This window comes from Equus przewalskii, chromosome 1 (assembly GCF_037783145.1).
Source record: "Equus przewalskii isolate Varuska chromosome 1, EquPr2, whole genome shotgun sequence".
Lineage (NCBI taxonomy): Eukaryota > Metazoa > Chordata > Mammalia > Perissodactyla > Equidae > Equus > Equus przewalskii.
In genome coordinates this window covers 132,839,218-132,854,288 of record NC_091831.1, presented here as the reverse complement: position 1 = coordinate 132,854,288, position 15,071 = coordinate 132,839,218, and the positions used below count along the sequence as shown (strand labels likewise).

The window sequence follows — 15,071 nt, the reverse complement described above, 5'->3', positions numbered from 1 at the left end:
GGAAAATTAAATGGCTGACACCAAAAATATGAGCAACAAAAGACAAAATAGGTAAATTGGACTTCATCAAAATTTAAAACTTTTGTACATCAGAGGACATTATCAAAAAAGTGAAAAGGCAACCTACAGCATGGGAGAAAAATATTTGAAAATCATGTATCTGATAAGGGTCTAGTATCCAGTCTAAATAAAGAACTCACACACAACTCAACAAAAAAAGACAAACAACTGAGTTTAAAAATGAACAGTAGATTTGCATAGATAGTTTTCCAAAGAATATATGTAAATGACCAAAAAGCACATGAAGACATCATTAATTATTAGGGAAATACAAATGAAAACCACAGTGAAATACCACTAGGATGTCTATAATTTAAAAAAAGAAAAGAAAAAACACCAAAGAACAGGATATCAGAAAATAACCAGTGTTGACAAGAATGTAAAAAAATTGGAACCCTTCTGAATAACTAGTGGGAATGTAAAATGGTGCAATCACTGTGGAAAACACTTTGGCAGTTCCTCGAAAAGGTAAACATAGAGTTACCACATGACCCACAATTCTGCTTCTAGAGAATACCCAAAATAATTGAAAATGGGGATGGGAGTTTTAAAAAGTTTGAAGATGTCCATTTCTCAGTATTTTTTTTTTTTGTTTGTTCTTGGTGTTGATTCTAAGAAAACATTGCCTAACGCAAAGTTACAAAAATTTACTCCTATGTTTTCTTTTCAGAGTTTTATAGTTTTAGTTTTTATCTTAGATTATTTCTTATGTTTCAATTAGCAGTAGCATCTCTGGTTCTTTCTCCCATCAGCTGAGTAACTGAGCCTTAAAATAGCCTTCTTTCTCTTTTGAACGATGACACAGAGACAGGAACTTGTTGTTTACTAATAGGGAGACCATAGACCCTGTAGCTCGTAGATTGACTATATCACCATAATAATGAAACCACTTTATATTTTCTATATTTTTTTTCTTTTACTAGTATCTCATTTAATTCTTATACTATTCATATATCTTACATTGAACAGATTGGAAAACTCTTGTTGGCTGTTTGTTGGATTAGGTTTTCCTTTCCTGGAAAATTGAGGGCAGAATCCAAGGAGATTTCCCAGGAGTATCTTTTAAATACTATATTCTTTGAAAAAAATGTAAGCAGAAATGAAATAGGCTAACTTTTATTTCACTTATTGAGTGCATACTTTACCCAGTACTTTACTGAATGTCTTATATGTTATTTTATATATTGTGATTTAATCCTTAACAGCTTTCTTGATGTTGATGTTACTCTTCCCATTTCAAAAATGAAGAAATATGAAAAGTTAAATACTTTCAAGGTCAATAATAACCTTTGAGGCAAAAGATTTGAACTCTTCTCACTCATTCCTCTCTCCTGGTAGCTTTATGTATCCTTATTCTCATCTAGATTTTATGTAACACAGTTCCAACTTCATTTCAAGACAGTCTCACCTGAAGATTAGGCCTGAAACAGTAAGTTTTCTAGAAGAGAATACAGGCAGTACACTCTTTGACATCAGTTTCAAGACAGTCTCAAAGCTTTTATTTACTTACTTTATTTTTTTTTGATGAGGTAGATTCACTCTAAGCTAACATCCATTGCCAATCTTCCTTTTTTTGCTGGAGGAAGACTACCCTTGAGCTAACATCTGTGCCAGTTTTCCTCTATTTTGTATGTGAGGCACCGCCATGACATGGCTTGATGAGCGGTGTAGGTCCACACCTGGGATCCAAACCCACAAACCCAGGCTGCCACAGTGGAGCATGCCAGACTCAACCACCACGCCCTGGGGCTGGTCCCTTTACTTATTTATTTTCCAAGACCCTTGTTCACTCAGAATTCATATTTAATCTCTTAGGTAGCAGCTTGACTACCTGAATGCCTTCTTGTGATAATAGTCTGCTGTACTGATGACTACCTTTGGGATAGATGTGCACTTGTATTTCTCTAGACTAGGAGAACCTTGTTCCAGGCCAAATTGTTCCTCTGTATAAACCTTGATAGAAGCACATACAGATATTGAGATAACATTAGGGGCACTCAGTTCTGGTGGCTTCATTTCCTTCCAAGACTGTAGAACATCAGTCACCTATTTTCTTCACTTCTTGTCCTTTCTTTGCATCTTCTTGCACATTTGCAACCTTGAATCAGTCAAGCCATCTAGCTTTGCTCTTATCCAGGTTCCTGACGGGGGCTGGTGAAAATCATAGAACCAAGCAGATTGGCGCCTGATGAATTTATGGTATCTAATTTTGGGCTTTTGGTAATAAGTTGCCATAGTGTGATGTATGTCAGTCAGTTCCCTTTTCTTCCCTTCAGTGGCTATTTCAAAATTCTCATTCTCCTCAAGACTTTCATTCTCCCAGGGAGAAATAAATGAAAAATAAATGAAAGTTCTCAAGCATGAACACCCATAACTTCCAACCCCTCCATAAAAATTTTTCTCTATCTATATCTATCCTGCCCTCCTAAGTCCTGGTCTCTTAACTCCTTCCTGTCCCTTCCAGTCCCTTTCTCTGTGCTCTTCCTCCTGTCCCTTCTTGTGTCCTTGACCTTGCCCCAACAGTTATCTTCCCTATGTCTTCAGGATCCTTGCTGGTTCCATTCCCCTTAGTACGTGCACGTGTACATTTGTTTTAAGTCTGTGTACATGTAATTGGATCCTCTTCATCTTAAAGTCCTTTAACTTGATTCTGACTCCTTTCAAAACAAACATGCTGTTAAAACAATCTGGCAGTAATTTTCTCATCTTTGTTTTCTCTCAGGACTCTTTTCTTATCCCGTTTCTCACAGGCCCACCTCATAACTGTAGATGTTTTTCACCTACAAACAGTACCCTGGTGACTCCCCATTTTGTGTTTTCAGAGCCCTTTCCTTGTTTTAAACTTTTATATCCAACTGCCTATTGGACATCTTCATTGGACCATTCTGCAGTCACTTCAAACTCAGCATGCCCCAGTCAGCTCATCATCTGTCTGACTTTTCCATGTGTTCCTTGTTTTATTCATACATGGTATCTTATATGTTTGTTTATTCAACAAATATTTATTGATTGCATACTATGTATTAGGCACTGTTCTAGGCACTGGGAATAAAACGTAAGTTTTCTGCCCTAACAGAGCTAATGTTCTAGTGCATAATAATAGCTAAGATCTATTGAGCCCATGATATTAGTCAATGATTTATCTATATTAACTGATTTTTGCAGTAACCTATGAGGCAGATTCTATTACTCTTTTCATGTTACAGATGACATAACTTGCCCGAGGGTATATGACAGTGTAGCAAGAATTCAAACCTAGGAAGTCTAGCTTAGAGCATATACACTTCCTTTTTGCCAGGATTTCTCAACCTTGGCACTGTTGTCTTTGGGCTGGACAGTTCTTCGTTGGGGGGCTGTCCTGTGCACTGTAGGATATTTAGAAACATGCTTGGCCTCTACCCTCTAAATATAGCACCATATCCCCTCCAGTTGTGACAACCAAAAATGTCCCCAGGTGTTCCCTGGGAGGCAACATTGCTCTATACTATACTAGAACCCAGAGCTTCTGTTATAGTACTAATTGATTTATGTCTTATACTGTCTCTGTACTTGATGATGAGCTCCTTGAGGACTAAAGATCAAGTCTTTCTCTTAGCACTTAGCTGCACTCGTGAGGTTAACTTAGGTTTAGCAAGTGCTTATTGAGCCACCTACATTGTGCAGGCATGTTTCTAGTTGCTCAAGATAAAGCAACAAAGACAAAATCATGTTATTTTAAAGGCCAGGACTTTCATTTTCATCATTGTATTTTCCAGTGCCTTTTGTAGACTCTTTACAATGCCATTATTATGTGTAAGACTTGCCAAATGAACGAGTAAATGCGTGAGTACCTCTCAGTAATCCTCCTAGAATTACAAAGAAAGTGCTTTAGCCAGCTTGATGTCATTGGGCCGTGGAGTTAATTTCCCTGGTGCAAGTTTGCGATTATCTCATTTTTAGTGGACACTCTGTAGGCTAATTTTAATAAAAAGGAAGTGTTTTACTTACTTAATCAGATATCTTTGTATTTCACTTCTAATTTGTGGCAGTGTTCTTTTGGTCAGTACTTTTGGACAAGAGATTCAGTTGTCTTTACTTTGGGGTTGCTACCCTGTTTGAGCAATAAAGAGGTTCTGGACTGTAGGAAAATATACTGCTAATTTAATTAGAAGCCAAAACTGTACCCTCAGAAGTAGAGCTGTAAGATCAGTCTTCGTGTTTTTTTTTTTTAAAGATTGGCCCTCAGCTAACATCTGTTAGCAATCTTTTCTTTTTTTATTTCCTCCTTCTCCCCAAAATCCTGCAGTACATAGTTGTATATTCTAGTTGCAGGTCCTTCTAGTTCTGCTATATGGGACGCTGCCTCAGCATGGCTTGATGAGTGGTGCTAGGTCCGTGTCCAGGATCCGAACTGGCAAAACCCTGGGCCACCGTAGTGGAGTGTGTAAACTTAACTGCTCCAGACTAGCCCCTATCAGTCTTCTTTTTGAGGCACAGTGTTACTGATCTGACCCCTTAACTATGTATTCAGCCTTAAATATAGCTATTGTGCTTCCTCTTCTCTCACTCTAATTTTTGTATTTGAAATATCCGAAGACAAAGAGGGCAGATTTTTCTGAACAGCTAAGTGTCCTATCTGTCACTTCAGTCACAGCCCTAGCAACCTGTAGATCTCTCGCTCTGGTTATGAACTCATCTCCTAAGTCTTAGAGTTACATATAATCCTCAAATAACTGGATTTTTAAAATTAAAGCATCAGAGTTGGAAGGAACCATGAAGGTCATTTAGTCCATCCACTGAATGGATTAGTGTCCCAAAGGTTTTCATTCTTTTTTTTTCTGAAGTAACGCAATAAATGACATTCACTTTTATAACACTTTGACATGGGGGCTGAGATAAAACCCTGAAGATGTTGCAGGAAGTAAAGCTACAGTAATAATGAGTTATTGCTATAAATATTACAGCATATAGAAAATAGTTACTTAATGTTTGATTTGATTTAGCATAGCTAAGATAGGCTGTTGCTCATGGTCAGTTCCTGATAATTCTAGTTATAATTCTGTCCATGTTATTCAAGAAACTTGGAATGCAAATGAATGAGACAATTGTAGAAGTGACTTTGAATCTGCTATAATTTATGTTTTAAAGGTAAACATCTTGTCAACTCGCCTTGCTTTTTGTAACAAATTACTTGTAATATTTAACCTCTCAACTGATGCTAACAAGGTAGTACTAATTCCAGGAAGTAATTAGAGGTTAGTAAAAATTTGTAGTTTTTTTTCCATCCAAGTTTGCAGACTCCTGAATTCTAGTTCCCAGGATAAAAACCTTTACAAAAGGGTTCAGGAAATTAGCCCAAATAGGCTAGACTGGGAGCTTGGAAAAAACCAGTATACAGAGATTTGGAATACAGATACTGCATGGTGGGGTTTAGATCGCAGACCTTGCCCAAAAGGGAATCAGCAAAGGCAGGATAGGACGTGTTTGGAAGGGCAGACCCAGGAGAATGACAGGGTGGTTTATGCAATCAGACCTCTCAACCAGAGCCTGAAGCGCCCCCACCTAGATTCGTTCATGTGAGCCTGCACATTCCCTGTATTGTTTTAGGCAGTTCTGGTTCGAGTTTTGCATTATTTCTAAGTAACCAGAAGATTCCTAATTAGTACACTGGCCCAGGAGAGATTAGCTAGGTGCTGTGAACCAAGTAAGAACAGAGTATCCCTCGTATCGGTTACTCTAGAAATAAGGCTAGAACAGGAGGAGATGCCTCAGGAGTCACGTGGAGGAGGGAAGAAGGTGATGGGAAGGGAAGGACAGGGTTCTGGGCTCTCTACTCTTCTAATTTTTAGTTTTTAAGTAAAAAATTTTATCTCCATTTTTATCTGTTTTATATAGTTTCCATAATATGTAGGAAAGGGTGCTGTCTTTTAGATGAGTTTGAAACACTGGGATAGACCTTCTGGGGGCACTTTTGCAGTTTTTCTGACATGGAAGAACATACTTTCAAAATAACTTCTGGCGTGTGGTAGAGAGCATCATCAGGACTCAGATGTTTCAAAGCTAGAAGATTATCATCTTTTCTAACGACAACCCTGGAAGGCAATTATTGTTCCATTGAGTAGGTGGGGAAAAGGTTAAATAACTTTCCTAAGGTCACATTATCATTTGTTATATTCTATTGGGACTGAGTTTAGAGGCCAGAGGATGGGAAAAGACATTGGAGGTTAGTGAGACTTAGCCAGATATGCTCTGAGTTGGGTGGTTATGTCTTAAGAAGATAAGATTTTAAAAAGTACATGGTAGTCTGCCTTATGTAAAAATGACGTATGGTATTAGGAATTCCTGGAACTCAGGAGAAGAACCTTTGCTTTGTTGCATATAGTGGAAGAACTCACATGATATTTTAAAGTTTTTAAATGCAGTTTAAAACCATTTGTTATGCACAGGGATGGTTCAACATCTGCAAGTCAATCAGCGTGATTCACTACATTAACAAAATGAGAAACAAAAACCACATGATCATCTCAATAGATGCAGAGAAAGCATTCAACAAGATCCAACATCCATTTATGATAAAAACCCTCAATAAAATAGGTATAGAAGGAAAGTACCTCAACATAATAAAGGCCATATATGACAAACCCACAGCCAACATCATACTGAACGGACAAAAACTGAAACCCATCCCTCTCAGAACAGGAACAAGACAAGGGTGCCCACTTTCACCACTCTTATTCAACATAGTACTGGAGGTTTTGGCTAGAGCAATTCGGCAGGAAAAAGAAATAAAAGGAATCCAAATAGGCAACGAAGAAGTAACACCATTTATTATGACCTAGGAAAAGATGATCTATTGCCCTGTTAAAACATCATGGTAAACATGAGCCTCCTGAAGCATTTAGGCTTTCAGGAAAATCCCAGTGAACACCAGTGCCTGAAATTCTCTGATGTGTATGTTAAGAATATGGCACTATCACATTCTTATTTACAGAGATTTGAATTTAGTAAGCATTTCTTAATTCTTTATTTACTTATTTATGTATAGTACCTATTTTTTACACAGTGATATTTGATCATTTGATCTACAAATTTTGTTTGTTTCAAGATGACTCGAGGAGAACTGCGTCTAGTGCTGTAACAGAAACTGGCCCTCCTGCAATGCCAAGGTTACCCTCCTGCTGTCCCCAGCACTCACCATGTGGAGGGTCGTCACAGAATCACCATGCATTAGGACATCCACATACAAGTTGCTTTCAGCAGCATGGCCACCATTTTCAACATCATCACCACCATCATCATACTCCCCACCCAGCTGTCCCAGTTTCTCCCTCCTTTAGTGACCCTACTTGCCCTGTGGAAAGACCTCCACAAGTACAAGCACCTTGTGGAGCAAATAGTAGTTCTGGTACCAGCTACCATGACCAGGTATGTGGAATTTGATGAGTTTTTCTTTCTTTCTTTCTTTTTGTTAATTTTTTAAAATTGTAGTTCCTTCAGGAGGGGGAAAAAATCCTAATAAATTTTATATACTAGATAAGTGAGTATTCTTATTGCTCATGCAAAAGTGGCTTAATTTAGTGATCTGTGATTTTCTTAAAAAAATTAAGTCTCTAGGATTTTTTGATGGTCTAAATTATTGCAACTAATTGAGGGGCCAGGGATAAGGAAAATCAGAAGTGATACTATTTTTTATTCTGGAATAAATTTTGGTATTTTAGTTAAATACAAGTGAATCTGAACCTTTGGGACTTTATTTCAAACAAAGTGTTAAAACTGTACTGTCAGCGTAATTCATGAGGAATTGGGAAATTCTCCCAGTTTTTTCTTTTCTACCTCCTACTCTGGAGCCTCTCTGTGATCTCCCCTCATCTAGAAATAAACAGCCTTCTCAGGTGCAAACTTGTGACATAGTTTATCAGGAGCAGATGAGGTATTGAAATGTCAGCCAAAAATTATAATTAAATAAATTAGTTGATATTATTAGTGAGTGTTTGAAGAGTCAGATCATATTAAATTAGTATTGGTGATCCCATGGAGTAAACGAAGTCAGGTATTACATGCTTTTGCTATGTCGTCTCTGTGTGTAATTCTGATATAACCCTGGGCGATGCATATTTTAAAAAACAAAACATATAATTTTAAGTAAAACTGTAACTGACATGTATGCTAGAAAAAAGTCAAAAAGAAAATTCAGAGCAACTGCTTTTTGTATCCCCTGACCTTTCCTGAAGTACTTGTTTCGTCTTATTAAATTGTGATGATTATCTCTTCTGGATCTGACAAATTAAAAATAATAATGAGGGATATTCCCTTAAAAAAAAAATCGGCAAACTAGCTGCTGTTATCAAGAGGAAATCTGAAAGGGTTTAATAGGAAATATGGTTAAAGAAATTTTCGGTGATGTTTTGGTTCTGGTAACAGTTATAAGTATTAACATCTACTGATCATCTAGATCTGTTCTGCCTCTTGGGAATGAGGAAGCATCAAGGAAAACTTTAAAATTTTAAATTTAAAATTTAAAAGCAAAATTTCCCTTTACTAGAAATGTGAGCTGAAGGAGTGTTTCTAAGTATAGTAGGAAAATGGTGAAGAAGTATATCTACCAACTTCTCTCACATTCATTCAAGAGCTGCCAAAAGGTGGGCCTTTTGTTCACGGAATATTGGTGTTGAAGAAATATTATTAATACAGTTGGTTTGAGAGGTCACTTGTGTATGCAGCATTTTCTTTCAACCTGAGTGAGTTAATTACAGGTAGAATCTCTCTTACAATTCTGTTCAGTGTAAAATGAATGTAACCTATCCACCTATCTCTAAGTAGAGGTATTTGGACTGCACACAAAACTTGAGGAAATCAGTAGGATCAGGCATTCGGTGGTGATAATGGGTCTGAAGGAGAAGAGAGAGTGAGGTTTTGAAAATATGAATAGTTTGAGACTTATATAGGTCTTTGGAGGACTCTGAAGTTAGCCACATGTTCATCAGATAACCTCATGTGGTCTCCAGTTGAGACCCGTGTGGGCACAGCAGGAAGTTTAGGAGTGGGAGAAGCAAACTGATACGAGGATTTGTGATTGTGTAGATGTCTTATGAATGAGTTCCAGATTGTGGATAGGCAGAGAAAGATTGGGAGGATTAGGCCTGATGACAGAGAAGTTGCAGTAGTCACTTCACTCTCTGTTGCCCTTACTACTCCTTTGGGTGTAGCTTTCTCTTTAGAGAGAATAGTTTAATTAGTGTTATGCATTACTTATAATCGGTGTAAAGTAATATTGACATTTCTGTTCCCATCTTGCTTACCCTCCCTTTTCCTTCTAGAATAAGAATTGAATGAACTATTGGAATTGTGAAGAAGAGAGTTCTCTTTGTTGGTTTTTCCCCTTTTCTTTTTATTCTTTACTTTTAACTTTACCCTTGGTTCCTTCTAGGAGGATCTTCACCCTTCTTTACTTACTCTCTGGGAGTGTTCTGACTAGAGAAGAAGATAGGAAATTTGCCCACCTTCATAGTATGTTGATACTCCAGTCCATTTGCCAAATTTTAGCCTAAATAGGAAAATAGGGAAAGGATTTAAACTGTAAATATAAATTTACAATCTCACAATGTTATTGTTAAACCTTATTTACCCAAATTGAGGGCGTACGTTGTATTTGCCAACTCAAAAGGAGGTGGCCAGACATTTACTTTATTGTAGACACATCATGTAGAGGAAGGAAGGCGCTCTTTTCACCTTGCCACAACTTCTCCTGTACCATCATCCACCTTCCCTACTAGCACCCAGAGTTCCTTTTGTTTCTGTTATCTCCTGAGGCTGGAGCCCATTGAGAATACAGACCACTGTGGTTCCTCACTGGACTGCTGGGTGACCTGGGTTTCTGGTACATGCATTATCCTAGCTTTCTTCATCTCCAACCCCTCAGCTTCCAGTATTGAACAGTTCCTTTATGTAATACTATATATAACATCAAATCTTTATTTTCTTTAATCACATTTTTTAAATCACAGCTATTCTGAACTCTGAGCAAAGGCTTATATTACTTCAGAATACAAAGAAGCAGTTCTGTTTCTGAAATCTGCTCTAGAGTAAAAGACAAAGTATTTTGCTTAGGGCTTTTCAAAATGCCTTTTGGGGAAAAAACTTAATTACTGACGAGTAGAGATGGAATCTGGACTCTTTGGTTTATTTTCCAACCTAGTAAATGGGCCTTCCCTAAAATCATATTCCTATTAAAAAGAATCAATGGTTTATTGTTGTTAGGTTTTTTTGGCAATTGAAAAAGGTTATGAGACAAAGCTAGCTCATGGTTTAGCTTGAATGATCTTATGCCCTTTGTTATTTTAGATAATGTCCCACTGTTAGAGTGTCAGTTGAATGCTTGCTATGTGCAGTTTAGAAACAAGACAGATAAGTTTTTACCTGGAACCTTAATGTTTTCAGTGGTGTGATTATATGTTTTTCAAAGGAGTCCTAAATTACTAATCAGAATTTTGGAGTAAAGGAGAATATGGAAGTATGATTTTAAAGTTTCTTTCTCTCTAAGATCTAGATAGTAGAAGAGAAATAGACCTTAAAATAACACATTAATTAACTTTTGTTCACCTCGTAGCATGATCTTGTACTTAATTTTTAAAAATTGATTATACATTTTAAGTATATAATCATTACAATTTTTACAATCCAAGATATGCATAGTATTTTCTTGGTGCTCAGTAGGTCTTTGCACTAAAAATTTTACCATTTTCAAATTATTATTTCAAAGATTCTATTTTTCAAGATTGCATTAGGAGTACTTTTATAATATAACGTGAAACAATGTTTTTACCAAACCTTAGAAAGATAAAATATAGTTCCTCTTTATACAGCAGGCATTGCCAGTAGACCTGAGCAACAGTGGTATCAGAAGTCATGGAAATGGTGGTTTTCATGGAGCATCTGCATTTGACCCCTGCTGTCCTGTTTCTTCTTCCCGAGCTGCAATCTTTGGCCATCAGGCTGCTGCTGCTGCCCCGAGTCAGCCGTTATCAATAGATGGTTATGGATCCAGCATGGTTGCGCAGCCTCAGCCCCAGCCCCCTCCACAAGCCTCACTTTCATCATGTCGACATTATATGCCACCTCCTTGTAAGTATAAATTAACAGGCAGAGAGCTTAGAGGCATATGAATGACGCATTGTACATTCCTTCAAGAAATAGCCTTTCAATAATCCTAATTCGTAAGTTTTTAGTATTTCTTTGACCTAAGAGTGGTATGACTTTTTCCCATTTCATCCTCCCTTCACCTGTATCCCCCAAACAGTCTTCTAAGGTAAAAAGGGCAGATGCTGTTTAAAAGAGTCAGGAAAATAAAAAGTATATTTTGTCTCTTTTACATTTTAACATTTATATTTTAATATCTATGAAATTGAAGTACATTGAATGGCACCTTTGATTCCTATAAAAGGAAGTTTTAGGGAATTTAGATTTATCCTTTAGGAGTAACAGGAAATTTGAAAGTTTAGTTAGTAGTTGTTTCTAGGTACAGGAAAGTAAATTTTGACTAAGAATTCTGAAGCTTAACTGAGGCATAAGACAATTCCTTAACAGAAAGTTTTGCCAATTGCAGGAAGGTTTCTATATACATTTGATGCAGGCAATTAAAATACATCAGACATGGCTTTTCTAAAGAAATTGAAATCTATGAGATATGGTAAGAAATGAGAAATACCCTTAGGCTATGTAAAATATATTTATTACTTTGTTAAATCACAAGCTAATAATCCAATGGAAACTTGATAAACGATACTGAAAATTCATGCCAGGAATAAATCAGAAAGTTGGCAAGGAACTTTGCTTTTGTTCTGATTCCATGCAAGGGATAATTTTCAGTTATATATCTCCTTAGATTTCTTCTTCCGCTCCTATAAGTTTTTAAATGTGGGTCATGCAGACACAACTGGAGTCAACTCAGAATTTGTACAGTGAAACTTGGTGGTATGTCATTTACCTTTTCAGTAATGCAACTTAAAACTGTAAGTTAGAAAATAGGTTTTGAAACAAGAGTTAGTTTTTGCAAAGCACCTGCCAATGGGCAAATTCTTTGTATGAACACTGGTATGATGTACAGGCTGTTTTGTAATACTTGTTGATACTTATCTTTACTTGATATTTGTTAGGAACTCAAAATGTGTGGTTTTCTGCCCCTCTCCTTTCAAAATAATACACTGAAGCCATTTACAAGTGAATCCATTCCTTTTTTAATGTCCTGATAAAGAAATAAATATTTTAGACTTAAACTTGTTTTACTTCTATCCTGGAAGTAACTTGTGTACATCTTAAGAAATTCAAACTGCAGAATGATATAAAATGAGAAGTTAAAAGCCCTTGTCCCCACATCCCCACTATCTTAATATCTCAGAGGTAGCAGGCTTATTGTAAAACCTTTCAGAAATTTTCTTTGTATACCCAAAAGTGTATATATACCTCTCTCCTTTATTTATTTATTTATTTATTTATTTATTTATTTAATTTATTTATTTTTTGAGGAAGATTAGCCCTGAGCTAACTACTGCCAATCCTCCTCTTTTTTGCTGAGGAAGCCTGGCCCTGAGCTAACATCCGTGCTCATCTTCCGTGCTCATCTTCCTCTACTTTATATGTGGGACGCCTACCACAGCATGGCGTGCCAAGCAGTGCCATGTCCGCATCCGGGATCCAAACCGGCAAATCCCAGGCCGCTGAAGCGGAACGTGCGAACTTAACCACTGTGCCACCAGGCTGGCCCCAATATCTCTCTCTCCTTTAAAAAAGGGGAATAATATCAAACATATTATTTGCCTCTTGCTTTTTGATTTTGGAGTTTTTTAAAAAATTTAACAATACATCTTAGACTTTTCCCATATTAGTATATAAAAATCTATCTTGTTTTTCATACCCTCATAACATTCTGTTGCATATTAAATTAATCCTTTGTTGTAGACATTTAAATTGTTGGTAGTTTTTAAGTCTGTCTGTAGGATAACTTCCTAGGAGTGAAGTTGCTGGGTCAAAGTGACATGTTGAACTTTTCCAAGCAATATCAAGAGGTTTTTTTTTTTTTTTACTGGCAAGAACACATAAAATGGAGAAGAAAGGGAAATGCTCTACAGGAATGCAGAATATGTCACCTTTCTACAGTGGTTAGCAATCTGTTTTGTTTAGATAAACGGTGAATTATAATGATAGCTGAAGTTCTCACCACACACACAAAAAATGGTGGTAACTGTGTGAGGTGATGAATATGTTAATTAGCCCGGTTGTGGAAATCATTTCATGAACTATACATATGTCAAATCATCATATTGTATACTTTAAATATATAGTTATATTTGTTAATTATATTTCAGTAAGGCTGAAAAAAATGACTAGAAGAGTTAAACTTAAATAAATTGATTCATTTTGAAGCAAAACTTTAAAATTTTACAATATTTGTGAATATTATTGCGTAATGATTATAGAAATAGAAAACTTTGAAGTGAAACTGGAAAAAATACTCTTGAGTTTGAGGAAAGATAGTTAACGATGGTAAAACATAGTGCCTTCTCTTTTATGACCAAGAAGTACTAAGATTTGTGACTTCTTGGAGTAAAGCATTGATTTGAAAACATAACTTTTAGAAAACTTGTTTAAAAGTTTATCTCACAGTTTACGTTGAGCTTAGCAGAAATTTCCTTTAAATTCATGGTAGCAAGATTTCCTTTGAAAATATGGCTGAATTGAGTTCATGGTTACCTAACTTTCACCCTTGCTGAATGAATCAAAAGAATTCAAAATTGAAGGAAATCCTTCTGTAATGAAACTGAGAATGGCCGTAGCTCCATACCAGACTACCACGAAAATCTTTCAAATAAAATGAAATTCAGACTGAAATCCATGGAAGAGACAAACATATTTTTAGACCTTAAAACAGATGCACATCTCGTGTGTGTGTGTGTGTGTGTGTTTCCTTCCAGTCATTATTTTAAAAAATTATTTTATTGAGGCCATACTGGTTTATCACGTTGTGTAATTTTAAGTGTACGTTATTATATATCAGTTTCTGTATAGACTGCATCGTGCTCACACCCAATAGTCTAGTTTTTAATCTGTCACCATACATATGTGCTCCTTTGCCCCTTTCGCCCTCCCCCACTCCCTTCCCCTCTGGTAACCCTAATCTGTTCTCCTTATCTATGTGTTTATCTTCCACACCAGTGAAATCCTAAGGCACATCTGTTAGAGTAAAGAGAGATGTGTATTCCTCAATGGACCTTTCAACAGTTACTTTCAAACATAAAGATTCAGGAAGAAGAAATGGGGGAAATCGTGTGTTAATAAGGGCTGATTTCCATGGCAGCTTCCTGGCAGATATGCCCTATGCCCCCTTCATCTTCTTAATGTAGTACAGGAAAAAATGGCAGGCAGAGAGAAGAACAGCAATAAAAGAATATCTTTGCAGTCTTGCCCGGAAGGACTCCCAAGTTTCTTTCCTCTCTATGGTGCTCTGTAACTAGTAAATCATAAAAGAAAACAAGATATATATATATATGTCAAACAGAGATATATATATGTATATACATATATAATGTATATGTTTGACTACACAAAAGCAAAACACTTGGGAATAGCAACGTAAAATTAACAAAAAAATTTGGAAACATATGTATACCTTATTATGACAGCTTCCATGTAAACAAAGAATACTTATAAGTCGAGAAGAAAAAGGTGAACAGTAGGTTAAGAATATGAATAGACAATTCTGGGAAGAAATATAAATGGTTTATAAATACAAGATTTTTCTCAGATTCACATTTAAAAGATTTAGGAGTAATCAGGCACTCCTGTGTGCTGTTGATGGAAATATTAATTATGGTAACTTTTTGGAAAGAGTAATTTGTCAACTGGTATCTGGGTTTAAATTATTCTTGTAGACTCAGAACTGCTTCTAAGAATTTATGGTGTAAAAACTGTAAGTAATATGTGTGTGTGTGTACATTCATGCACATGCATGTATGAAAGAGTGAGCACAAGAGGAATCA

General features: G+C 36.3%; 1 protein-coding gene across 30 annotated transcripts in view; it reads left to right on the top strand.

The window, feature by feature from the left end:
• RNF111 (ring finger protein 111) overlaps nt 1-15,071 on the top strand; it is an 85,042-nt gene that overhangs the window by 57,617 nt on the left and 12,354 nt on the right. For 19 of the 30 annotated variants that reach the window (XR_011528096.1, XR_011528076.1, XR_011528047.1 and 16 more), the window contains exons 6-7: nt 7,145-7,464; nt 10,902-11,160. Coding sequence is in view for 27 of the 30 variants with exons in the window: in XM_070578844.1 (XP_070434945.1) it covers nt 7,145-7,464; nt 10,902-11,160 (579 nt within the window). In the remaining 3 variants the exon portion in view is untranslated. The remainder of the gene's footprint in view (nt 1-7,144; nt 7,465-10,901; nt 11,161-15,071) is intronic. The other 11 variants (XM_070578855.1, XM_070578825.1, XM_070578812.1 and 8 more) reach the window with 1 other exon arrangement.